Source organism: Pygocentrus nattereri, chromosome 16, assembly GCF_015220715.1.
Source record: "Pygocentrus nattereri isolate fPygNat1 chromosome 16, fPygNat1.pri, whole genome shotgun sequence".
In the NCBI taxonomy this organism is placed as follows: domain Eukaryota; kingdom Metazoa; phylum Chordata; class Actinopteri; order Characiformes; family Serrasalmidae; genus Pygocentrus; species Pygocentrus nattereri.
The window spans coordinates 30,730,528-30,757,893 of record NC_051226.1 but is presented as its reverse complement, the minus strand read 5'-3'; the positions used below and the strand labels follow the sequence as shown (position 1 = coordinate 30,757,893).

Sequence of the window (27,366 nt, the reverse complement as noted above, 5' to 3'; positions counted from 1 at the left end):
TTAATCTGTTATGGAATCTACGCTGAAGCGCTTCCTTCTTCTGTCATTGTCTCACCACCAGGGTTCATTATTCATATTTAAACTTAGACCACCATGGCATATGTTCCTTGAAGTGCCTTTTTTGCTTTTTGTTAAACAAAAAAACTATTATTTCTCACATGTAGCTCAGAAACAGGCAGAGAAACAGTATGAATTCAAAATTACTGTATAAGTTTTTAAAATTTGCAAATTCAGATGTTTGCAGTGTTCAATACATCTAAAAGCTTCCTAACAGAAAGGTTTATGCTCATTTCACCTAACCACCATCTTGAAATCTAAAGCGAGGCTGAAATGGGGGAAATTCTGGAAGTAGCTACAAAAACAGTAGCTGGACAACTAATATTGAGCTGTTGCCCAAGTTTACAAAAAGGAGGATGTTAAATACACAATGTGCAAAAGTATGCAGACACTTCTTCTAATAAAAAGGGACAATCTGGAACAGCCTAAGTTCACTATTCCCAGTGCCAAGCATCTACTAGAGGGGTATAAAGTCCCTCAGCAATGTTCCAACATCTAGTTTAAAGCCCTCCTAGAAGAGTAGAAAGTGTTTTGCAGCAAAAGGGGGCTGAGAGGGTGACAAATTCTTTATTAATACTCGAAAGCATGCTCACAAACATGTACATGGACCATCCGTCCATGTACATGTTTGTGAGCATGCTTTCGAGTATTAATAAAGAATTTGTACTGATGGTACTGATGGGGATTTGTCATCTTCTACAGAAGTCTTCTACATGTCTGCTCTCCTCAGGACAGTGGACAATGTGCCTAAATGTTAAATTGTCCGCGAAGCATGTTTTCATTCTTTCTGGAAGTAGCCAACATCAGCCTGATGGACTTATTTATTGTAGTTAAAAATAAAACTACATTTCTTCTGCCTTCTCAGTCACGTCCATAACAGCACAATCATGGTAATGCAGTGGTGATTCACAGTCCTTTTTAAAAAAGCCATAAAATATGCATTTTACTGAAATTTTGGTTAACCAAGTGCTCAAGTTCTCATTCACATCCATAACGCTTGTAGCTTTATAATGAAATAGAAATATTTATTTTTCAGCTAGCTCCACTTACTGTGTTCTGCCTGTACAATCAGTTCCAGAAATGTTTGATTTTCTAGATGATAGTCACATGAAATTAACACATAACAGAAAATTGTTGCAAATTTTGTTGCAAAACAGCTTTAAACTTTGTTTTGCAGTAGCTTTGAAATGTGTTTTTTGGCCTGAAACATGTATTGTTCAGCTCATTCATGGCCACATGATTGCAGGGTGTTATAAGACAAAATATTACAGGTAAGAAACACATTTGTTTGGATTTACCAAGCACTATATAGGTTCTCTGGTCATTTTGGATAGTAAATAAAAGGGCTATATTTGCACTGTAGACATTAATGTCTCTGGCAGAATTTTACTTGAATGTAAATGTTGATTTAGTGAAATTGTTAGAGAAGAAACGGTAACTCTAGATTTAACAGCAGTGAAAGCTAATGAGCAGCACGTGAGCTACAAGTCTCAGCATTGCAACATAGTAAATCAGTGCAAGAGTCATAGGATGTACTGTTGTATACTAATAAAGAATGATGAACGTGCATGTGCTGTAGATCCCCCCCTAAAGACACACACACAGACACACACACACGTGTGGTACAAACTCAGGAAGTACATCCTGTCTGTCAGCTGTTTACTGTCTCTGCTGCTTTTCTTGTGTATCCTGAGTATAGCACAGCAGTTTCAGATGCAAGTAGATGCTCAATTCACATGGCAACATCATGTTCAAATAGCAACTGGCTTGTGTGGGGCAGTCCTTGATATCAGTCCGTACTTGAGGCAGTGTTTTCAGTGTAAGGAAAAAAATCATAAAGCATATTTTTAACAGAAAGTTACACAAGTCACAACAACAAAATATAATATCACATTTTTTCAGTGTTTACGGTGTCCACCATTTGTTTTTATTACAGCTTTCATTCTTTTTGGCAGACTAGATTTCTGCTGCCCATGATCCTGGTAATTCCAAACAAATTCAGCGATGATGGCCTGGACTCTGGGGTGGCATCAGCAGTTCCATTGTTATTTTTTTTTGGTCTTTTTTTGCCTTTTCTAAGTAACAACTTAACAGCTATATATCTGTCAGATCCAGAGTGCGGAAACACGTATGGATTTCTTTCAGATCTGAAGCAAGAGTGGAGTGATTTTTTTTCCCTTGTGTCTCGAATATGAAGGCTTTTGAACAGCTCAAAAGTAATGGTTATTTTGACTGGAAAATAAATGTATAAATTATGGTCTCTTTTACGTTTTTCACACAGTACTGTAACGTTGCTGAATTTTAATCTCAGAAATGTGCAGTATGCAAATGACTCTAACCAGTCACTGAATGTGTTACTCTGTGCTGTTAGCAACCCTACATATCACGTATGTTTAGGAGTTTGGATGAATTCACATAATCCAAAAGATAAATTATTAAGCATGTGACATCTAATGCACTTTCATTGTATTGGAATTGGTATGTTGCATGCGCAATATGCAGCTGTTTAATTGTGGTGAGATACAGATGTATTTGAACTTGAAATTACGTGTTAGCCTCAGCAGTGAGGCATATAAATGTTTGCTTTCTTTGCAAGATCTTTTGCACCTACCTTGTTTTCCCCCTTTCCCCTCCAACTATCTGCATATTAGATCATAGAAAGCAGCCCTACTCCGTTTACACACCGAGGAGACTGCAGTTCTCCCTCTCCCTCTTAATCCCTCCAATGAAAATGGGCTTTTTTATAGGAAGACGAGGGGGATCCTCCAGCAGCTGGGGGCCAAGCACTCTCTCTCACACACTCTCTCTCTCTCTCTCTCTCTCTCTCTTTTCCTCTTTTTCTCTCTTTCTCGCTCTAGCTCACTGTAGCTCTCTCTCTCTTCCTAAAACGCAATGTCTCTGCTTCCACAACAATCCTCGGAAAGCTGCATGTGCTGAGTTGCCATTGGCTGGCATGGAAAAAGATGATGTCATCCTTTTTTTTTTTTTTGTATTAGAATCAAAGCCTGGGAATAAGATTCAGTTCACATTACTGGCCTGGTTTAGAAGGAGTGGAGACATCCTTCAACCACAGCCTGAGCCATCCTTTTAGTGGCAGCATAAGAGCTGTTGCTGTTTACTGAGAGAGAGAGAGAGAGAGAGAGAGAGAGAGAGAGAAGGGGGAGCCTGACTTTCTCTTGCAGACACTGCACAATAAGTGGTGACACTTTTATCTGGAACGTGCATGTCCTTTTACGAAGCACGTTTGCCTTTTATTCCAGTGAAAAGGAGCACAAGCTGGGGCTTAAATCTTTAGTCTTTTTTCTGTGCCTCTGCAGAAGCGCGCCTTTGTCATGGCCACAAAAGTGTTCGGAACAGACACTGTTGAGTGGCAGGGCTTTGTGGAACAGGAATACATTAACCTAACATGCGTTTGAAATGCATGCCAGTGATTTATGCTCAGTCACTGTTATTTATGCATATGGTTCCTATAGAGCAGAGGTTAGCAGAGACGCTAAGCTTTATACTGTCTGATCAATAAAGATGCTACCCTATGCCCCCCTTTTTTTCCCTCTCCGCTCCAAGCAGACAGCCAATAGCTCCAATGCAGTTCAACCCCCCCCCCCACCACCACACCCCACCCTGGTGCTCCCTTACATCGCTCCCTCCCTCCCTCATGCGCCCTATACAGGTGATGTCATTCTTTTTCTGCTAGGCTCCCCTCCCTCTCTCTCCCCATTAGATGCTCCGTCTTTGCCGGCAGAGCGTCCAATCGATGGAAGCTTCTCCTGGGGGAGCCGGCAGGGCGCTGCAGCCGGGGATGCGCAATCGGAGTCTGGGCACAGCAGCAGGCAGACTGGTGGCCCTGGAGGCTGACAGGCACGCACGTCTTCTGCTTTCAGAGAGAGTGCAGGAGAAGCCGCGGCTGAAGGGGGATCCAAACGCTGCTGGTAGAGCTGTCTGACTTTTCTGCAGCTCAGCTTGGAGTTTGGAAGGAAGAGCAGATTGCTCTCCATTCAGGGACATTAGGAATTTTTTTTCTTTTCTTTTTTTCTTTTTCTTTCTTCAGTGACTTGTTTGAATCTCTGCAGTTGCAATGGTTTGGGAAAATGCCGGATTTTTCTCTGTGACGACTTGCTGCGCAAATGGAATGAATGCTCCCATTGCTCCTTCCATAACTTCTGAAGTCTGAAATCTAGTGCATTTTTGGAAGTTTTTCACTAGCTGATATTGGCTTCCTCTTTAGAGACAAACAACAGTCCAGTTTTCTGTTGTGTGTTGTTTTTTTATTTTTATTTTTGAATTTTAGTTTTTTTATAGAAGGTCACTGTGGATTTTGGTGCAGAACTGGCTGAGATTGGTCTGGTCTCTCACTCTCCATCTGGTGAAAGGGGGAAAGTTTCCCTCACGGCTTGGGAAATGGCTTTCCTCGTCCGTTGCTATGCCAACTGCTTGCAGCCGTGGTCCTCCAAAGTAAGTGATGTCGTAATGCTTCTGTATCCAGTTCCTCTAAGTAAGGATGTGGTGAGCAGAACGTGTATCTGCATGTGTTTGTGTCCAGTGTATTTTTCTTGGGTGTGAACCATGCAGCTGCAGCACTGCACCGTGTGGATTGTTCAGCTCTATGAATTGTTATACATTTTTAAAAAGTTAGGTATTCAAGTATACTAAATATTAATAATACTCTGTATCTTAATGATACAAACACTTGACAAGCCTTGACATGAAGCGTTAGCGTATACATGTACAATTTGTCATTATCTTTCGGGCAGATTTAGCTCCTAGTAATAATACTCAGACATGCTATACTACTATTCTAGCATTTTCCATATTACTTTTCATTTGCTGCGACTAAATCATGTGTTATATTAATGATTACACGAATTTCAATATAAACATGTTCCGTTTGCTGTCATTTTCTCTGTACACTTGTAGATGAGTACATGATTTATAATAGGTCTTCCCCATGACACGTCATTACCACACGTGTTCAGTGCACTGAGGACGACGGTCATTAAGTTGTCCTGAGTTATGTTATAAGTAATAAGTAATAATAAGTTAAATGTGCTTATTTGCTCTTTCAGGATTGTGTCACATTAAGGCTTTTTTCCGCACAGAATATACAGAAGTCTTCATGAAAAGTATATTCTCATCTGTAATCTGAATCTGTTGAGTAGATTAGAACTCAGTATGTCATTAAATGATTCATAGTGGGTGATACAGAAACACTCTTTTATTTTCTTATTTCTTTTAGTTTTCGAAGCAGTTTGCTGGTTTATGTAAAGAATGTTGGTCAACTTGCTTGCATTGTCTTGTCCAAAATGTGAAGTGGCAAAAAAAGAAATGTATTTCTTCATAATCAGGCAGAATGGGGTTTCATAGGAAAATGATAAATGTAAAGTCTTCTTCTCATGGCTGAAGTCTCTGTTTGTACAAAATATGAATCATTATTTTTGATGGATTCAGTGTTTCATTTGTCTGGTCTCATACTGCCGTAGAGATGCAGCTGTGCTCACACAGACAGGTCAGCGTAACCTGTTCTTTATATCCTCAGTGACTAGCTGAGCATTGAAGTGTTCACAAGAGTTCACAAAGGTGCACTCACAGTATATGTAGCACTTGAGCATAAGGTTTGGCAATATAGAATATTGCTATTCTTAGACATTTTCAAAGTACATGTGGATATGACCCTTTGAAACAGACACAATGCACCAACAAAACATTAGTACCAGGTTTGAAATGGCTGTCAAAATTATGAGTACAATTCTTTTATTCAGTGGTTTAGTGTGCCTTGCTACCTCTAGTTAAACAGAATCAGTTATACTGTCTTGTTGGGCATTGTCGGGATTTGAAACCCCAAACCCCTGAAAATAAGGTGAAGCTTTACACAGCTTAATCACTGTGGAGCCCCTGTTAAATCTCTCTATGATGTTCTTTACGCCCCGACAGTGTATAAAAAAGTCATTGTCATACTTTACATTATTTTTATCGCAGCCACACGGACCTTATAAGGAATTCCACCAGTTTTTCTAAATTTCTGCAAAATCCACAAGATTTAAGCAATGTCATTCAGAGCTATTTTATGAGAAATACAACATTTTAGAAAAACTTTATTAAGTTCACTGGTCGTTTTGGATGTAATGAATTGCTTATGTTTGCATTGTAGATATGGTTCCTATATGGTATCCGATATGGTTTCCCATCAGTGGAAATCAAATTTATTAGCCAATGGAGGCCTGGATTTGGAGTCACACACAAAATTAAAGTGGAAAAACACACTACAGGCTGATCCAACTTTGATATAATGTCCTTAAAACAAGTCAAAATGTCAAGTCAAGTCAATCGGATTCAGGTCTGGGGAACAGGCGGGCCAGTCCATAGCTTCAATGCCTTCATCTTGCAGGAACTGCTGACACACTCCAGCCACATGAGGTCTAGCATTGTCCTGCATTAGGAGGAACCCAGGGCCAACCGCACCAGCATATGGTCTCACAAGGGGTCTGAGGATATCATCTCTGTACCTAATGGCAGTCAGGCTACCTCTGGCAAGCACATGGAGGTCTGTGCGGCCCTCCAAAGAAATGCCACCCCACACCATTACTGACCCACTGCCAAACCGGTCATGCTGAAGGATGTTACAGACAGCAGATCGCTCTCCACGGCATCTCCAGACTCTGTCACGTGTGTTACATGTGCTCAGTGTGAACCTGCTTTCATCTGTGAAGAGCACAGGGCGCCAGTGGCGAATTTGCCAATCCTGGTGTTCTCAGGCAAATGCCAAGCGTCCTGCACGGTGTTGGGCTGTGAGCACAACCCCCATCTGTGGACGTCGGGCCCTCATACCATCCTCATGGAGTCGGGTTCTAACCGCTTGTGCAGACACATGCACATTTGTGGGCTGCTGGAGGTCATTTTGCAGGGCTCTGGCAGTGCTCCTCCTGTTCCTCCTTGCACAAAGGCAAAGGTAGCGGTCCTGCTGCTGGGTTGTTGCCCTCCTACGGCCTCCTCCACGTCTCCTGGTGTACTGGCCTGTCTCCTGGTAGCGCTTCCAGCCTCTGGACACTACACTGACAGACACAGCAAACCTTCTTGCCACAGCTCGCACTGAAGTGCCATCCTGGATGAGCTGCACTACCTGAGCCACTTGTGTGGGTTGTAGAGTCCGTCTCATGCTACCACGAGAGTGAAAGCACGACCAACATTCAAAAGTGACCAAAACATCAGCCAGAAAGCATAGGTACTGAGAAGTGGTCTGTGGTCCCCACCTGCATAACCACTCCTTTATAGAGTGTGTCTTGCTAATTGCCAGTAATTTCCTTCTGTTGTCTATTCCATTTGCACAACAGCATGTGAAATTTATTGTCAATCAGTGTTGCTTCCTAAGTGGACAGTTTGATTTCACAGAAGTTTGATTTAATTGGAATTATATTGTGTTGTTTGTGTTCCCTTTATTTTGAGCAGTGTATATATTTTGTAATGAGCTATATTTGTTCCTAATTTATTTAAATAGGTCTATCGTTTTATCTCTCAGAGGTGGTTAGAAGGCACTCAAAGGACTGCATGAGGGCAGATATGTTAACGAGTACTTTAAGGTGCAGCCGCTGCGGCTTGCGTGGTAGATTTGTGTAGATATTTGCATCTGCGAACATTCTTTGTTTATTCTAGTAAATGTACGCTAAGTTATTGTATGTTGGTCTGCTTTTTGGACAGTGGTGGAATGCTTGCCATATGTAGACCAGGTCTTGGAAAATTATTGCTATTCCTGACTTGGACCCATTAGCACTAGTACCAGATGTAACTAAACAAATACACGAAATGGTAGAGCCATAATTAAAAATCAAAACTTAGTATTACATTTGTGTATCGGCTTCCATGTGTTTTGATCTAAAACGTTTTGTTTTTACTATTATTTCGCATCTAGGTTGATTACCAAAGCTTCCAATATCACATTTGACTATGAAATGGACACTCCACTATGCACACAGAACATTGTTCTGTTTAGTCAGGAGTTTTGTGCTTTCGCTCATGTGACGGACTGGGATAGGTCCGAGTTGGAGGACTGCCCTCATCCATAATTCAGTGACCAATAATGGGTCTTCAGCATGCCTACCCAGTCGCCGTGTGCCGCGCTGCACTTTCACATCTCCATTTATTTCCTGGTGACCAGCCATCTTCGAACTTGGCATAGCAGTGAACATCCTGGCGGTGATGTTAATGGTGCCTTGAAAGCCATTAGCATCTATTTTCCTCTTGTTTACTGTCTGTGTCTCAGGAAAACGTCTGCTAAGTCAGTTTTATCCTTTTTATGATCCTCCGGTTTTCACCTTTATTCTCATTGCTTCTCAGTGATTACCATCTTACTTTGCACGTGGGTGGTCCACTCTGTGCTGTGAGGTGGTTTTGATGGCTGCCTCAATGAAAAAGAGGCAGAGGTTTCACCAAACCACTGCCCTGACTGATTTGGCATTGTTTACACTTGCCGTTAAAATGCGTCCTGTCTCTGGATGTTGTCTGCGTTTGTGATGGGAATGTGGGATCTAGCTCTCCTGATCCAGAAGTAGTTGAGCACACATTATAATCAGATCTGTGTTTGTGTAAACGCAGCGTAGCCAGCTTGGTTGCATTCATAGTCTGTCTTCATCTTCACTTTCAATATCATTCCCACTGACTTCTCGTTGAAGTCGTTGCGATAAGATCAGGGATGGTATGTGAGCGGCAAGGAGGGTTTTCACTCAAAGATAGATGGGGGTGATGGGAGGAGGCTAATATTATAGGCTAATTTTTCCTCTGTTGGTGCACAGTGGCGAAATCAGAAGATGTGTAATGTTAAACGCATTACTTTTTGATGGTAAGATTATGAGGAGACAAGGATTTTGTTTTAAATAATTTGATAAGTTGAATTACACCTAATGTGATCTGGGACATGAACCAACAAGGTTGACTTTATAGAAGTTATTTTCAAGTTTCTGTATTCATATTCAAATGTTGGTTTAAAGTTGAAGCCGTTTTCTCTTCATGCATGTTTTTAAGAAGTAATTTTCTTTGAAGTTCACTTCAGTTGTGGCTGCAAGCAAATTTTATTTTTCTGCAGCTTGCAGTGCCTGGAATGCTATGAACAGTTTATAAAGGAGAATCCTGTATAGGGTACTCTGTACTGCTTTATACTAGCCTGATTTAAAAAGTTTTATATTGTTCTGGGGAATGAAAAACCATCAATATCTGGATTTGGAAACTGCATTTTAAGAACGGCGAGTGTAAATGTGTGGCATCTTGATTGGATGATGATCGTATCACAATGATGATATGATGGTGTAAACAGGGCATTTAAATGATGGCGCAAGGCACTCGAGTAGGCACTGCAGATGTTTCTGTTTCTGTTGAACATTTTTGCCAGGTGGTTATGTAAATGTGAACCATTATCTCTAGCATGTATGTCTAATCACATAGCTTGTCAGAGCCGTTTTATTGGTTTCAAAAGCATGTTTATCTCAAATTTAGGATGTGTAGCTTAACATCATGGCCAAGCCTGACTGTAGATTTTTGCTAACTTCTGAAGTATACATTCCAGGAAAGCCACTGAGATACACATGTCCAAAAGCTTGTAGACACCTGCTCCTCCAGCGTTTCTTCTGAAATCGAGAGTCTTATTAGGGCCTTTGTTCCCCCCCTTGCTGCAGCAACAGTCTCTACTCATCTGGGAACATTTTACGATAGATGTTGGAACATGAGACTTTGATTGCATTTAGGTACTAGTGCATCAGTGAGATCAGGTACTGATGTTGGATGATCACTTTTAGACCACAAACTCCACTGCAGTCCCAAAGTTACTGAATGGAGCTCAGTTAGTCAAGAAAATGCAGTTCCACTGCTCCACATTGGGATTTATACTGCAATAGTCGACATTTGTCTTTGGATAATGTGACCATAGCCTCATGGGTGGCTGCTTCAGAGTGTCCCAGTCTATTGGTAGTGCTTTTCTATGGAAATCATACAAGTTGTGCACAATTGTACACCTCTGTCAGCAATGGGTGCACCTTAAAGTAGCTGAATTAATTTATTAGATACAGGGTGTGGATACTTTTGGACATGTGATATGGACAAGAAAAACAAAAGTATGTTATTTATCTTTCGTGGTTCCACAGTTAAAAGATTACTGTATCATCTTTGAAAGTGTTCTGAAAGGGCTCAGCAGCCTGTAGTGCCATATATTGTTTGCCACCGCAAAATCAGAAACTATGCATTGCTGGACTTTTATTGCTGTATTAAGCCAAAATCTTACCCTTGGGCCAGTAGTACTCAGGATCTGACCTTCTGTTGCCGTCATGTAATGCCAGTTCTCAGGATTCAGCTCATAGATTTCCCTTCACTCAGCATTGAAAGTGAACAGATCCCTCCAAGCAGCTCAAGGTAAGCTGCTACTACAAGCTCATCGACTGGAGCCCAGCTTTCGCTTCGAAGATTCATAATTTTATAGTCGTAGGGGGAATGTGCCTGGCCTAATGCACAGCATATTGATCCTTATCGCCTCGGTTTCCTGTCCAGATGACACCCAAAACCTCTCAGGGCAGGGCAGCTAAACCACTCAGCCTTTGTTTGGCCAATATTGAGATGTTAAGAGCCACCGTTAAATAATGCATGGGATTATTTTTGTTTGTGTTAACATTCACTAGATTCATGATAAGAGTTGAAACAAATTTGTTGAAGAGATCTAGAGTTGCATACACTCATTCTTATTCAGCATAACCAGGTCTGCTAAACAGATAAGTGTTTTTGAGTACTGACGATATCCATGATAGGCTCAGAAAAGCATGTTGTGACAAAAGAGGACAAAATTAATTAAGTTAGTAAGATATTATCAAATTGCCCACCCCTACATTGAAACTATCAGTGATGCCTGATTGATTTCTCCATAATAAGTGTGCCAGATTTTTAAGCATGAGATATATAGCATGTGACATTTACATAGTTATCATCAGCACTTGCTAGTTGGTCCATAACATAGTATATAGTCAGTATCACTGCAAAGAATTCTATTACCCCTTCCCCCAATATATATTGTAACACCATTATTCACCATCTTATTTCATGCTACTACTAAAGCAGTTAAGCTAATGTTTCAACCTTGCTTCACAGCCATTCAACTAGATATCTCCATTACCTCCATTACATAATCTCCATTGATGTTATCGATTATCCAGTCCTTTATAGGTATAGGGCTCTTATGGATTCTCATGAATGTCTATAAATCTGAAATGCAGCGGGCCTGTTTTCCCTTTTAAACAGTTGAAGTCTCACTGTTGTTTGTTTTGGCCTTCTCCACTTTCATTCATGGAGCCAGGTGGGGAAGGTAGTGTGAAACCCCGTGAGGCTTAGATGGATGGAAAGCAAGGTCTAGTGAACGGAAGGATGGGCGAAGCAGGGCCTCATGCATCCTGAGGCCACGCTTTCAAAAGCACGCCATCGCCAGTCAATCACATTCCATGCCACAAGGGGCTGTTGCCATCTGGAGAACCGAAACAAACACGTCGACACAGGGACATTGTGAATGCCCATAAATGTGGTATGAAGGGTGGGGTATGGCCCAGAGTGGATGTCCCTATTCTTAACTGTTCCTTGGCCCTCAGCAGCTATGAAGAGTTGGCAGGAAGCATCTGCGAGCTCAGGCACCTCAGCCAGGCCTAGCGTTTAGCCTCCGCTGTGTTGCTCAGCATGGCAGAGCGGGCCCTGGCCCTGCTTCCTTAGCCAGCTGGCCAGACAGAGCAACCTGCAGCATCCTGTTTCTCTCACACTGACCACAGCATCCGGTTCATCTACTGCATAGGTGAAACTAAGGGTGTGAAAATGCATCTGTAGGTTGCAAGGTTGCATAGATTCTGGAATGGGGATATTTATTAAAGCCTGCGCTTATTTGTTTGTTTTTTCTTTGGAAAGGGGGACTGTTTTTTCGGCCAAAATAACATTATTTTCAAATGTAATGATGCCAAAAACTGTATGTACAGTACTGGCCAAAGGCAGAAAATTAAGACATTTAAGTACAAATTATTCATTTTCAGTAAGAAAAACAGAAACCATATTTAACAGAAAACTACACAGAAGTCTCAGCTGTGTTCTAGAGCAAATTTTCTTCATTTCTGTCTTTTTCCTTCCTTAGTAATAGCTTCTTGACAGCTACACATCCTTTCAAACCTGTTGTGATGAGATTTCTCAATACTTCTTACAGAAGTCTCGAAAAATGAGTGTTCAGCGTTGTGGAAGTGTTAGTTGAAAGAGAGAATATAGTTAATGTAACTCTCCCCCATTCACGGTTGGATCAGTTTCCTTCTCTCTTCGTTTATCTTCACACTACCTGACATAAAACCACCAAGACTAATCAAATAATAGCGCTGTTTATAGATTGACCAATAGGTCCATTTCAGCTGTGGTCATTAAGAGCAAGCAAAGTGTCTGCGGATGAGAAATCAGTACAACATGTTCTGGGCAGTTATCTTTCTCAGGTCGTTTTGGGCAGCCTGTTAACTGGCTGTTGCAGTGATCTCTTTGGCCTTGTACTTACTGCATGTTGGAGACACGCCAGAACAACCTGCTAGCTACAGGTTGCCCTCACTACGTTTCATGAATATTCAGACCTGAGACAGGCACATCTTTTCCTGGGTAAGAACTTAGGCCTGTCTAGATTACTGCACTCTCTGAATGCTTTCTTGTCCTTGTTCTTATATATACACACACACACACACACACACACACACACATATATATATATATATATATAAATATATATATATATTATAAAAACACGGTTGACCTGATTTAGTGATTTGTGAGGCGTTGTATAGAGCATAGGCTGCTCTTGCTATTTCTTGTGGAATTTGAGTGGAATGTCTGTACGTGTTTAAACCTGTGAGGCGCTATTTATTTGCAGTTGTTTCCATATACATTTTAAACACACCCAGAGTGAAGGGTGACACTTTATTTAAATTCTATATATATTTCAACCATATCAACCGTAAAGGCTTGTAAGTTTGTGATTTCACCACAGAAGATGTTGACAATTGACGCTTCTTGGAATAAGCCTTTAATGTCTGTATGGGGTTTTCTCAGCTGTCATGAAAGGCTTATGTAGTTTTCATTTAGGTTTTAGAAGAGTTACAAGAGTCATTCCCAGGTAATGGACCAGCTGTCTGTCACTGTAGTTTGTGGGCCCTTATGTCAGTGTAATCCCATTTACTTCATGAAACTACCATCTTGCAAATATTCCCATAAGTTGTTCAGAAATACTCATATATTGCTTTTAAGTGTTATTCAGTGCCTATGCATGTGTCATGAAGTCCCTAAGTAGTTGGTGTTCATATAATTAGGCAAAGACTCGGCTTTCTTTTCATACCACATTTCCTGAATGTCACAACCCTAACACTTTTGAACTGCTCATCGCTGTGGAATGTACACAGTGAAAGTACTTAAAATCTTTGGTGACTAACTGTTTGGGTGACAGACCGTGACTGCCAGTGGAAGTTCCTGTGTTCCTTATTGCAGTTTAGTACTGACTCTTTCTTTTAAATTCTACATTCTATTTTGGGACATAAATGATTGCAATGGCACTGGTGTGAGTAAAATGTTTCTGTTTTTATTATATTCTGTCCTTAGTTGAAGATTACTGTGTTATGTGTTGATTCTTGTTTGGGTGACTTCTGAAGGTACCGTGTGCAATAAGGCGGTAAGACGAGGCCAGTAGGGCCAAATGTGAAACAGAAAAGTTTTATGATTCATGATTTTTAGGCGCAAAGAAATTTGATTACCAATATTGCCTGATATTGTTCAATAAAAATAAACAGACTCCAGTCATTTAAAATAGCGCTTCACTGACAAAGCATGTGTACCTTAATTAAGCCAGCGAAATCCTTTAGCCACAGCATTAAGGCAGTAGGATTTCTTGTCAAATAAGGAGAAGGTTTGAGCTAAGAAAGCTGCTCCTTCAGATGAGCTAATGCTGGAACTAATTAGAACAAGGTTAGAGGCTGAATAGGATTCAGCCTTGTACAGAAGGTAGACTTTAATGAAACTATAGAAGTGAAGTTTGCTTGTGTATGCATGAGTTGACCAATATAATGCTTACATTTTTATTGTTTTAATCTCAAACTTTTCAAATTTACTAACTTTGTTAGCTTAGTTGAGCTTTTTTGGTGACCCTAGGTATTAAGGATCATATTAAAATGTATTAGCAAACATAGTAGCTTAGTTATTAGCTTACTTTAATTAGCCTTATTTTAAAGCTGGCAGTATACTTTAAGCAAAAATGGCATCTTTTTAATTATATGTACAACTATTTAGCATTAGCTCAGTTTCGTTTAATTATTTTGTCATTTAAAGTTTACTGCCACTTAAGTCTGCTTGCTAACAGTTTTGCCACTGTGATATGATTGTGGTTTTCTACATGATTTAATCCAAAACCTTTCCAGCTTTAGGGATGAAAAAATAGTAGCAAAACCCTCCATATAGATTCCGACTGTGTTTGAATGAAATGTTTTCACCATCTCTGAGCCTAATACTGTTCTCACTGCAGGATTGTTCTTATGAGTTTTTCCTTCGTTCGAAGGGGGATAAGTGCTTAGAGATGGTTGTGATTGACTAAGAAGAATGTCATTCATTGAGTTTTTAATGGTCAGTTGTCTAGAAACATCTTCTTGCATGTTATCTACAAGCTAAAAGTTAGGTCTGGATGCATGTTTTTGTATAAAACTATAATGCTGTTCAGTTTTACCAATTCAAGCCTTTTTGCTGTGATATAGAATGTAAAAAATATTAGAGGTGTTTGTTCATTATACTCACTATAAAATTAAATTTTTTGCAAACATCAGTGTGTTGAATTGGATGTATTGGAATGGTATAGGAACAATTTATACTGATAAGTAAGCGGAACCATAAGTCAAACAGTTGGGTGAAGGGTCTACCCCTAACCTAAGGAGAGAACATGTTTCCATATGGTTGTTATGGGGAACTGGCGCTCACTCTGGGACACTGCCTCTCTGGTTGGATGGCACTGCCCATTTTCTCTTTCTCTCTCTCTGCTGCCTTGCCTTCACACCTGTCACCACTAATTCCAACCTCAATTCATTACATCTTTCTATGGCTAGCTGACTTCAGCTCACCCAACTACGGTGTACAGTGGAGCCCCCATCTCCCATCTTCTGCTTTAATCCATCTGCACTCCTAAAATGAAGATAGGCTGGGTAGGTTTTCTCACTGTTTTTTGGTGATGTAGTCGAGAGGTGAGTACACACACTCCGTCCAGGTTCAGCCAGAGTTTAATGTGAGGTAGTGGAGACTCTGCTGCTCCTCTAACACAATTAAGATCAGACAGATGCTGGCCTCCATTGATCAAAGCCATGCACTGCAGGTCTAATTTTGGAAAGCACATTGCCATTGAACTACAGCAGTTTGGGTGGGGGGGGCACAACTGATGCTTGCTAGTCTGATGTTTCACGTTGGGTTCTTTGTTTGCACTGAAAGCTAATAGGCAGAGACAACTCCTCTGGCTCTTTTCTGTAGCTTTAGTAGCGATTAGTACAAGGCTAGTGTGTGTGAAGACACTGGCTAATTCTGTATGCTTTAATTTTGATGCTGAAGTAAAACAGCTCCCCGGTGTAGAGTGCATTACGGCTGCTGTATGTCAAATTAATGGAATTACTCAGCCTCCTGTTGGGCTTGTGGCTGATCTGGAATCAGCCAGGCTGTGACTTCCTGCCAGAGCAACAAAATTCCTGCATTTTGCATTGCTGACATCTGCAGGCCAGGAAAATTCATACAGTGTTTCCTGGAATGCATGAAATGTTGTCTGACATTTTTTCTGCTGCCCATTTTAGGGCTTTTTTTCTTCCAAATATATTTTACAGTGCATTGATATGAATGCTTGGGCTTCATCTCTTACTAGTTGTATGGAACACCAGAACACCAGCAGCTTCTTTGTTGTATTTCTTCATTTTTGTCTCTTTTCTTTTCTCAGTAAAAGCTTCTTGACAGCCGCATGTAGTTTCAGAACCATAGCATTGAGTTGTCTCCTCACAGTGGAAGCATGGACAGAAATGGCTCTGACTTTATTTTCTCCTGTCTCTCAAATATGAAAGCTTTCAGTACTCTTCATCTGATGGAGACAGTTTTGGTGGTATACTAGGTTTTCCCATTTTCTCTCTATATATTTTTTTTAACTTCTAGTATGTGGGTTATCTTATGTCTAATCTCCTCAGAAATTTCTCCTGGAAAATATACACCTTTTACTAAATGGCTGTTTTGTCATTTAGGGTAGTTTGACTTTTGTGCAGTACTGTATCTCTTGCCAATGCAACAGTGTAATGTGTTGCAGTTTCTATTTGATGTGTAATAGCCAGACTATGCATTGAATTTCTTTTCCTGTTATTCCCAATTTATTGGCTTGTTTCTTTTCCTGCATTGTGCAGGTATTGGCACTCAGGGTAGAGTGTGCGATTAGGATTTACACTGATTGTGTTGCAGTTAGCCTAATTGGTCTGAGTATTGAGAGTGCTGCATGGTACACTGGGGGTGCTGTAAGTTTCTGTAAATCACTACACTGTTTTTCTCTGCCCCAGACACGCTCATGATTCACGCGCCTGATTCGTGAATGAGAGAGTTGTGCCTACAGCATGCCTTTGATGTGCCTTTCTTCTAATGAAGGCTCTGTGTCTTTTCACATAACCACATTGGTCAACACACCACATAAAGTGTAGTCGTTACTCTGCGAGACTGATAGAGCTGCAGTAAAATTCTCACAGGTTGTACTCCAGAGGAAGGGGTAGACCTGTTGTATATTTGTCTAGCTGTGTAAATGACACTGGGTGGGGGAACATCTGGCCACATGAATAATGCAAACGGACGGCTGCTCTGTTCTCCCCCTGCGGTTCTTGTGGGTACACCCGCCCTAGGGTGATTCTCCTTTGAATCTGCCACTGATATTCCATATTCCATTTTTTTACTGTTATATTGATTGGCTATGTTATGATTCAGTGCAGTCCTAGTCCTGCTACCAGGACAAGTACCAACAGAACCAAAAAGTCAAGTACAGAAATATCAATAGCAACACCATCCAGAAGATATAGAAGTAAAATACTGCCAAGTATATATGACAAGAAAAAGACAACTACAAAAAGTGTAGCCCAAAATACATTTAATCAGAAAAGGCCTTTAGACAGAGTATTTATTGTTAATATATGGAATATGTTGAAAATAATTAAGTAATACATGTTTTAGTTTCCACGTGGCAAATGAACTAAAAAAAAAAGCAGAGAAATCAGAAATATTGGAGCACTTAAAATGATCGGATGATTAGAGAAATGCAGTACAGCAAAAGTTTGGTAAACCATAAAGGCAAGTTGGTGTGTTTATGTGTATATGTGAATGTTTGTGTGTGTGTGTGTGTGTGTGTGTGTGTGTGTGTGTATATATGTGTATATATATATATATATATATATATATATATATATATATATATATATATATATATATATATATAATTACATAGTACTGCTATGTATCATGTCATGTTATTGCTTTAGGTGGGAATGTTAGCTGTTATTTTCACCTTTTCTCAATAAAGAGTTTTACTGCAGTTTTTAGAACAGCAGATCCAGTTTTAACAAACTACACGTTTTTACTGCTGATTCACAGAACAGTCTGCTCCTTAGACTTGTAGTACACTGCAGGTGCTGCCCTGATACAACCACTCCAACAACATTTTAGTACGTTATTTTTATTATAATTTAGAAGGGCAAATATCATCAAAAATGCTGGATTGGATATCAGATGGAAAAAAAAGAATGTAATCCAATCCTATGAAAAATCCAGCCTGAAATGCATCACACTCACATAGTGTGATGTGATACTATTAGCTGTTTATTTTGTCCTGTGGAGTAGTAGTGTGATTAGTATTTTATACTTTTGAGTATTTTGAGTTTGGTAGCCTGCTTTTAGATGCCTATCTTAAGAGCTTCACTTGAAAATAGCCCATTTTAAAGCTTATTAGTTTTTAAAGAATAAATCTCTGATCTGTTTTGGTATTGGCTCTGTCGATAATGACAAAAAAACAAGTGAGATTATGCCATCTATTCTGATATTCTGGTATAATCTTTATGCCAACCAATTATTACTTGTGAGCACAGAGCAGTAAAAGCTGCTAAGGAGTCCATACAGGATCACAAAGTGCTAGGTTCAACCTTTTAAAGCATATAGCCCACCAGAGCACTGCCTCTGTCTCTTCCTGTGCCGTGGCCCCTGACTGAGTCCGTCTCCAAGTTGGGTCATAATCGGGAAGACTTGGCATGATTTAATGATGGAGGTCCCGCTGTGCTGTTGAGCAACTGGTCGAAACGGTCTGTTCTGGGCCATTAAGACTCACCAAAGAATTTGCTTTTTTACCAGCTAGAAGAAACTAAGTAGTGACCGTACATGCTGCTTCCAAGGGAGAGCAGCCGAGTCTGCGTTTGCTTCCCGCCTCCACTGTGAATTGAGAACAACTGATTAGTAAACTAGTTTGGTGTAAGAGCTTGTCAGTAACAGCTAAGAGCTAAGTAATTGGCTAAGCTAGCCCTTTACAGGCCACATGCTGCTGTTTGTGCACACAGACCCCATTTACTAGGATGAGACCCAAGTTGCAGGCCCATGCGGGGCTTGTTGACGTGATAGATTCATACGGCAGAAGGGAGCGCGCATTCATATTTAATCGTTTGCCATAATCATTAATTCATGCCATGAGGGGGAGAGCCCCACTGCCAGAGGGGGAGAGCAGAGTCGACGGCAATTAAGTCGGCAGCGCGAATTAGCACAGCGAGACCGCAGCAATTAGTAGGGCCTTTCCTTTTACCACTCTTCACTCTAATGCCTTCATTAAGAACCATATGTGTGTCTGTGACACCAGGAGTTCATTCACTGGATGAAAGGATGACATCAACTGCGGTGGCATGTCACTAGCCTTGGGTTAACAAAGCTGCTCTGTGGAACCCATTTTTCATATCTGCCATTTTTGGCTATGATGGGAGATGCCGTTTTAAATGGTGGATCCAGTGAGGTGAACTGACAATCAGTAAGTTGTAGTCATGTTCCATGTCTGCAAAAAAGGGAAAGAATCTGTCATAAAGGGTATATTTAGAATTTATTTCTGGGCTTCTGCTTTCTAGTAGCACAGTGTTGGCCTCGTTATTCACAGCTGTGCAACCACTGTGTGACAGTTAATATAGCTAGTGGTAATTATTACTGCTTAGGCTAGAATACTCACATATGCATCTGGATGTGAGAGAGCTGATATCTTAAGTTTTGCCACAGTGTTAAAGTTGTAATAATCTATAGGGATTGTTTAATCTGAGCAAAACAATAAAGGTGTTAAAATACTTGATCATTTGCATTGGCCACTTGGGCCACCACAACAGTTAATCTTGTGCCAGAATGAAGAATATTATAGAAACATGTTTATCATATATACATTATATTTACCATTACTAATGCTTCACTACCACAAGGTAGTTGATCTAGACATTAGATACTGCAGTGATAGTCTTTCAGTGTAATGCCAACTCATTTAGGACCCTATTTTGTAGAGTGATATTAGAAAATTTTAGCCAGTGGAACCCATGATGCCAGGTGGACCAACTCAGCAGGATGGACCACCGCAGTCACCACACCATCACATGGTGGTTACAGTTACCAAATTGAGACGAATACGATTGTTTGATCAGTTAAAAAAACAAAACAATTTTAGTGAACTGTTGTGGCCAGGGCCACCAGGGGATAAGCAGTAAGCAGTGTTGACCCTACTTGAAAAAATTCCATGTCTGTCACGTTATTTAGATTTTTGAGATTTACAGAAAAAAAACTTGAAACAAACCAAGTGCACCATCAAACAGACTTATAAAATGCTTACAAAAACAAACAATCAGTACCAATGTATTAATAAAATAATAGAATGGGCTCTCATGCAATCTGCTATTTGTTACTATGCAGTTACTTTGTACTAGCTGTTGTTTTGTTTACAGGTTCTCTCCCTTTTTTGTACTGCGTGCAGTTGTTCAACGTTCTAGAAGTACTGATGATACCCACAAGAAAAGTGTGTAATTCATCACAATAATGAATGTATCATCATATTGCCCATGTATAATAGTTGTATCTTACCAGCAGGGTGTTTTTGATTTTGTGTTGTCAAAAAAAGCAAGACTACTTTCATTATGTACTCGAACTGATGTCCATGCATATGTTAGTCTGCTTTAGCTACACAATATTATTTGAGACAGATTGGCAGACATATAAGCCTACAGAGACTATTTGGCTGTCCTTTACTGGTAAATTCCCCTGGTTGAGAATGAAGGGGGCGTAGGTGGGCTTAGTGGAAGTGGCTTTGGTTTAGCAAAGGATAAAAGGTGAAGGTGGAGACGGGGGTTGCCTGTCTTTCAGCTTCATCACATGGCGTCACGGTGGGGTGGAGGGTTTGGTAAAAAAGCTAATAGACTGAGTTCGTTTAATATTGCATGGGCATCTGAGGGTTCCAGTTGTGCTGGCTTGTCTGTCCGCCAGCCTGGCAGATGTTGGCGATGGAGGTGGCCTGCTATAGGGTGTCACGTCGAAGGACGGCCTCTCTTGGACAGTTTGGACGGGTAAGAACTTTGGCCCCATTCTTCCTTTGACTTTTTGGCTTAGAGCACAGTACTCTTTGTGGTGATGTTTGTTTAGCAGCTGAAGTGGCTTCTATATAGTCTAGACTGTTGTTTCTTGATTGTCTAGTTCTGTTATTTTGCACTGTAAATGGGCTTTTCAGCCTGTGTATTTACAGACTGTATTATACTATACATATATATTATACAGTATCATGCTAACACTGAAACTAAAAATTGTAAACAATTTCACTGATACTTTTCTCACAATAATGCTGATTAAAAGTCATAAGCTCTTTTTCTGTTTGCTGCGTGGAAGTATTTTCATTTTGGATGTCCTGATCATATTTATTTGCCTTCCAATCTGATCCAAAAAATAAGTATTGGGCCATACAGATTTGATTTTATTTCATGTGCAAATGAATGCTACAATATAATCCCTTCATTGTTATAATGTCCAAGTGACATTATCTACTGGTATCTTTTATTTACTACCTTTTTTGTGTAATGTTACAAGTTACTACTTTTCTTTTGATTTTGAATGAGGTGTGGGTGATGAACCAGAACATTTCTGTGATGGTTTCATTTAAACCCCTGTTCAGATTTGCGAGTGAAAAAAACTGTTCGTTTCTGGTTTCACACTGCAGAAATTTAAATTGGTTTGTGTACTTGTGAAAACATCCCTTACTGCTGCAGGTTGTGGATAATGTCAGTTTATTGTGCCTCTGCACTACAGTAGCATAAAAAGAATCATAGGATCGTGGATTAGGAAGTGGATTAGTAGGTTTAAAATAACCAATATTAGATCCATTAAATGTCTGGATCAGCTCCCATCTCAATCGACTGGATTGGATCAGTGCCATCTCTGATTCTGTACTGTACGTCAGCTGTGCCTGGTGTATACCCCAGCACCTCAAGCACACGTCTCTTATGAGAAACTAGCATACCACTCCCTGTTTCCATGCTTAGAGAAGAGGCCACACTAACTCTTCTGACAGATTCCCCCTGCTGTCATTTTGATGGGGCCGGTATCATAGCTGTGTATTGGCGCTCCTTGAGATATGACAGACAGAGGAGCATTTAGGGTAATAAAGATCGAGCAGCAAGGGCTCGCAGCTTCTCAGATTTACTGTCATGGCTCCTAAAGGGAGTTATACAGCCCTCGGAGGTCACTCGTCAAACGTAAAATGCTCTTACTTTTCCAGTCTGGCAAGAAATATGAGGTTTTGGACCTGGAGCATTCTTACATGTTCATAGCTCCTTTTAAAGTTATTGGGTTTCTCTTTGCCTTTCATATTTGTCATCTTCTGTCAATAATTAGCATAAACTGTTGCACTGACTCGATAATATAATTTAATAAAGAGCTCAAGATCTGTAGCCTTTGCACTGATACTTATATCTAATATTTATGCTGGTATCCCTATAGCAATAAATGTCCTTTGGTAATAAAACTCTATCATCTCCTGTCTTGTCTTAACAGCTTCCTGGGGACCTCAGCAAGATGCACTTGACAGACCACCCCCATCAGCAGGTGATGCACATGCCGCCCAGCCAGTCAGGATGCAGCATCGCGAGCGATTCAGGAAGTAGCAGCCTGTCTGACATCTACCAGGTACTGACTTTTTAAATATTTTTCTAGAACCTAGTGCTGCATTTCCCATGGACTGAAGCCAGATTTTTTCTGAGGTCTTTAGTGTAAGTCATAAACATTGAAGGCATGTATTAGAGGATCTTATAGGCTGGAGGCCAGTGTGTGCCAATGTGTCTGTGTTCATAAATAATGAGCAGAGCAGTCTTCTCTCTGTATTTCTTAATATATTTACTGATGAGAGAAAGGGAGGCGTTGAGTTTCTGATTGATGGTATATGAGCAAATGAGGTTTAGTCTTAGGCCACTGTGTGTATGTAATTATTAAAAGCATCTTAACACCCCCCCCCCCCCCCCCCCCCCCCAAAATCCGTCTTGCACTTTTTTACAGTCTCTTATCAGTGAAGATCCTGGACTTGCTCTACTGACCTTTACACACACAATATGCAAGGCATGCTAATGTGTCCATCAAATGTCTTGAGTGATGGACCCAACCCTGTAACTGTCCATCAAACAGCAGGCAGGCCTGCACCTCAGTGCTCTCTGTTTGATAGAAATCCTATCTCTGTCTGTAAAGATATTGGTGTGGCAGACTCGGGCTCATCTAGTCATCAGTCTAGATCCAGACCTGCTAATTGTAGTATCTTTGGCAAGAGTGTTCAGCATTGCACTCGGCAGCTTTCTTGTCTCTTTCCTTCATTTATTTTGCGCTCAAACACATTCACCTTTTGAACTAAAGGTCAGTTCCTATGGTCCTGTTACTTTCAGACACTCATTTAAAATGTCCAGTTTGCTTGGTCTTAATGACATCTGCTGTCCCACACCTACAGTCCTCTCTTGGGGAGCAACAGTTCCCCTCTGTTTCCTTCTGGACATAAACCTAGTAGTGTAGAAGTGTAATCAATTCAGTTCAATTCAAAAGTGCACATAGTCACTCATATTTACTTCATAGAACCACCCTACCTTATTTGATGTCTCAGCATAATGAGTTGGGTACTTGATAGTTGTTGTTATGCTTAGCATGAGAACATCACTGGTTCTTAATGCATACGATGTGACCAGTGTTGCACCTGAATGTAAAATATGTCAAACATTATGGACATTAAAAGTCTGAACTCTCATGTCTGTGCAATTTTGATGTTTGGTCTGTAAAAGTTTGTGTGCCTCTGGCCAAAGTACATGTTTCTTGGTTTTCTAAGTGAAAATAAGTACATACTCTCTACAGGTAACATATTTTAGCACTTTTTTAATGCACACACACACAAACTGTTAATTTACTGAATTTACCATATTTGGGGGGGGGTCTGTGCAAAAGTTACGGCATCGACAGAGAAGGAAAAAATCAAAGTATAATAGTACACAAACATGGTAATCTGGTGCACTAGCAGACTAAAACTTTGATTAGTAAAAATTATGACAATCATAATAATCATATGTACAATGAATGTACAAGGAGTGGCTGTAAAGTTTACATAAAGGTTACATTTGCTAATTTTGATCAGAGTCGGGTGAAGTAGCCATTATGATAGATGATAGATGAGTGTTTAGCCTAGTCACAGGCACGCTACCTCTGCCTTATCGCTCTCAACCTAGACAACATAGTCACTTTAAAGCACTGCATTCATGGTAGTAAAATATAATTGCTCATCTTAAATACTGGTAAAAGTGAAGCACTTTAAAGGCCATTTAAAATGTAATGATGATTCATTATCTGTGGCCTGTGCATTGTCTCTCAGGCCTCTGTAATACGTATTATGTAAAACATAATAAATACCCAAATAGTGATTTTACTTTTCAAATAGTGGCACCCACAACAGTTAACAGTACACATGTATCAGTGCACATCCTTAGTCTGTATTATTCACAAGTATATTAAGTTTTAAATCAAAATTTTCACTTAACCCAGAAGTAGTTGAGTACTTTTCCTTCTGTAGTTCAGCGCTGGAGCTATGAGCTTCACATTGCTAACACTAGAAGTCAAAATGTCTGACTGCTGCGTTCACCTACACAATGAAGTTTTGTTCATTTTTATAGGTCACAGTAAGTCATACTGTGCCCTAAACCATGTCAACGAGTCTTCATGACGTTAATAAAGACCTGGAGGTGGGTTAAGGGAAGTTTTGGAAATCTATTTACAGTAAAGATTTGGATGATAACTTTTAAGTGTTTGTTAGCAGCATTAGCCTTGTTGGTCCAGTGCTAAAGAAGCAGAATTTGAACACCAAACATGTCTTGGCTAATCAAATGGGGATTGTGTGGTCATCTGGGGTGATATAATATTGTGTAATCTCACCTCAGCACAACTCGGAGTGACAAGAGTGTGAATGAAACTAGATGTGTGAATTGTGAGAGTTCTTGTTCTTTTTTTTTTTACAGGCCACAGAGAGTGAAATGGGTGACATGGACCTGTCTGGCCTCCCCGAGGCCCCCGTGGACTCAGAAGACGAGGAGGAGGAGGATGAGGACATTGAGCGTGCCTCGGACCCTTTGCTGGGCAGGGACTTGGTGCGGGAGTGCCTGGAGAAGGAGCCAGTGGATCGCAATGATGACGACATCGGTCAGCCTTGCTCCTTCCGTTTATTGATTGAGCGTCAAACAATTTACCTCATTAGATTGAAGTGAAGAATGATTTCATCTTTAATCGAACTGGCCATTCTAGTTTGAAAACATGCAGAAGGGTTGGTTTTAGCCTCAGTATGGAAATAGTGATATACCAGTGAACATTGACAGTATTATGGCTAAAAAAAGATGTAAAGCCTTCAATGAGTAATTGTGTCCAAACCTTTGCCTGGTATTGTGGTTGTAGATGTTGAGTGCTTGAGAATAACATGTTCTCTGCTGTACTCATGTTTTTCTCTTTCTTTCTTTTTCTTTCTGTTCATTTCCGTTACAGAGCAGCTCCTGGAGTTCATGCATCAGCTGCCTGCCTTTGCCAACATGACCATGTTGGTGAGGAGAGAGCTGTGTACAGTTATGGTGTTCGAGGTGGTGGAGCAGGCTGGTACAATCATCTTGCAGGACAAGCAGGAGGTAAAGGCACATCAAATGCTCATCACAGTCATTTCTCTCTGACTCTTACTCCATTTTTACCCAAAACTGCGCCTCAGCTTTAAACTCTACCTAACTGCAGAGCATTCAAACATATTGCAGCTGATTGATACAATAGAATAGAATAGAGAGAGAGAGAGAGAGAGAGAGAGAGAGAGAGAGAGAGAGAGAGAGAAAAACAAACATACGTCTTATAATTTAATTGTTGTGATGATTCATTATAGAGGAACTTATCAAATTGTATTTCTTTACAGTGGTGATGACAGAAGGGCTTGCAATGTCTGCGTTGCAAATTAAAAAAAAGTCTCAGGCATCAGGCAGCATATTGGTAATCACTTTGTGTAATAATGTTCTATGAGGTAGCTTTTAGAGCATTCAATGCGAATGTCTCGGATGTCTGGGTCCCATCATCACCACTGTAACTATTCTGACTTGGCAGGTTTCTCTGAAATGGAACATTTCACATCAAACCATTTTGTTTACATCTTTATGTGCATTTATTTACGTCTGTAGAAGTTCTGTCTGCTGCACTGTAATAATTTGTTGATGATTATTGAATGAAATGTTATATTTTCTCTTTACTTGGATTGAGTGTACACTTGTGGTTTGATTTACTAATCTGACTGTACAAATCCACCTGCCATGTCCCTCTAATCTCAGTTAACAGAATTACAGATATACTGTAAAAATCGCTGTTTACAAAACTGTGGCACATATTGCACTTGACTTAGTGCCACCATGCAGGTGTCAGGGCCACAGTTTAGTTACTGTTGTGCCTTTTTTTAGTGTAATCTGCAGCGCGGTAGCTGCGTTTGCTGTTGTTCGTAAATAAAGCTGTCTAGCTTTGTCATGCTCAGCCGAGCCTCTCAGAGCAGTAGTGCTGTGCAGTCAATCCTGAAGGAGGCTAATTAATTAAGTTACATGCCTGAGCAAAAGGAAAACCGTCAGAGGTTGCCCAGTCAAGCCTGTGTCCCATGGTGTAATAGATGAGCCAGAGTCTGCCACACCAATATCTTTACACACAGAGATAGGATTTCTATCAACAGTTTTACAGGGTTGGGTCCATCACTCCAGACATTTGATGGACACATTAGCATGCCTTGCATATTGTGTGTGTATGTGTGTGTAAAGGTCAGTAGAGCAAGTCCAGGATCTTCACTGAAAAGAGACAGATTTTTACATACACACAGTGGCCAAATGCACTAGTCTGCTATAATCTAGAAATGTGCAGGGATACTTGAAGACTCTTGAAGAGAACTACTCAAAGTTTCAGTATTTGAGTACTGAAAGCGCTATGTGTTTGTTACATTCCTTCAAAGGAAAACAGAGAAATAAACAGGCTAACAGTTCAGGGAAATTATTAGAATTTACAATGACGAAACATGAGTTTCTGAACATTAGTGTGTTGCCAAAAACACATTGTTAAAGACATGGCTGAGAACACCTTTGCTAGGCTGAATACTACTGATGTTTGTTAGATCCAGAAACAGTGAAAATAAATATGTCTCTGATAAATAACATGTTGGCACCTTATGAAGACGACAAGTCTTCATCAGCAGCCAGCATTGTATTAACCGAGAAAGAAGTTATAATAAAAAATCCAGAATACCTCATATTTAAAATGTAGTGATCTTGAGGGAGCTTGACAAAAAATATTATAAATAGATCATTGTACTGTACAATTTACAGGTTATAACAACTCAGAATCAGATAAGGCACATGAAAAGGACACAAAAAAACTAACAAAAAAAAGACAAAACTATAATGGTAGCAAGGTACAAAATTAACATAAATTAAAACATTAATTTTTAATTAAATAAAAAAAACAGGTATACATTTTTAAAAATTAAGTAAATCAAAAATGTATTTCGTCTTAAAAACATTTCCTAACATGTCTGCTGCACTGTAATAATTTGTTGATATATTATTGAAAAAAAGATGTTATCTGTTAACTATACTGTACAAATCCACCTGCCATGTCCCTCTGGTCTCAGTTAAATTTACAGGGCATAACATCTCAAAATCCTTGGAATATTTAAAAAGAAAAATATGT

General features: G+C 40.0%; 1 protein-coding gene across 1 annotated transcript in view; it reads left to right on the top strand.

Annotated features, from left to right (window-relative positions):
- The window catches only part of LOC108431857 (rap guanine nucleotide exchange factor 6-like), a 123,040-nt gene that overhangs the window by 49,233 nt on the left and 46,441 nt on the right, over positions 1–27,366 (top strand). The window contains 3 exon segments of the mRNA XM_017705283.2: positions 22,159–22,290; positions 24,642–24,822; positions 25,159–25,295. Coding sequence (XP_017560772.2) covers positions 22,159–22,290; positions 24,642–24,822; positions 25,159–25,295 — 450 coding nt within the window.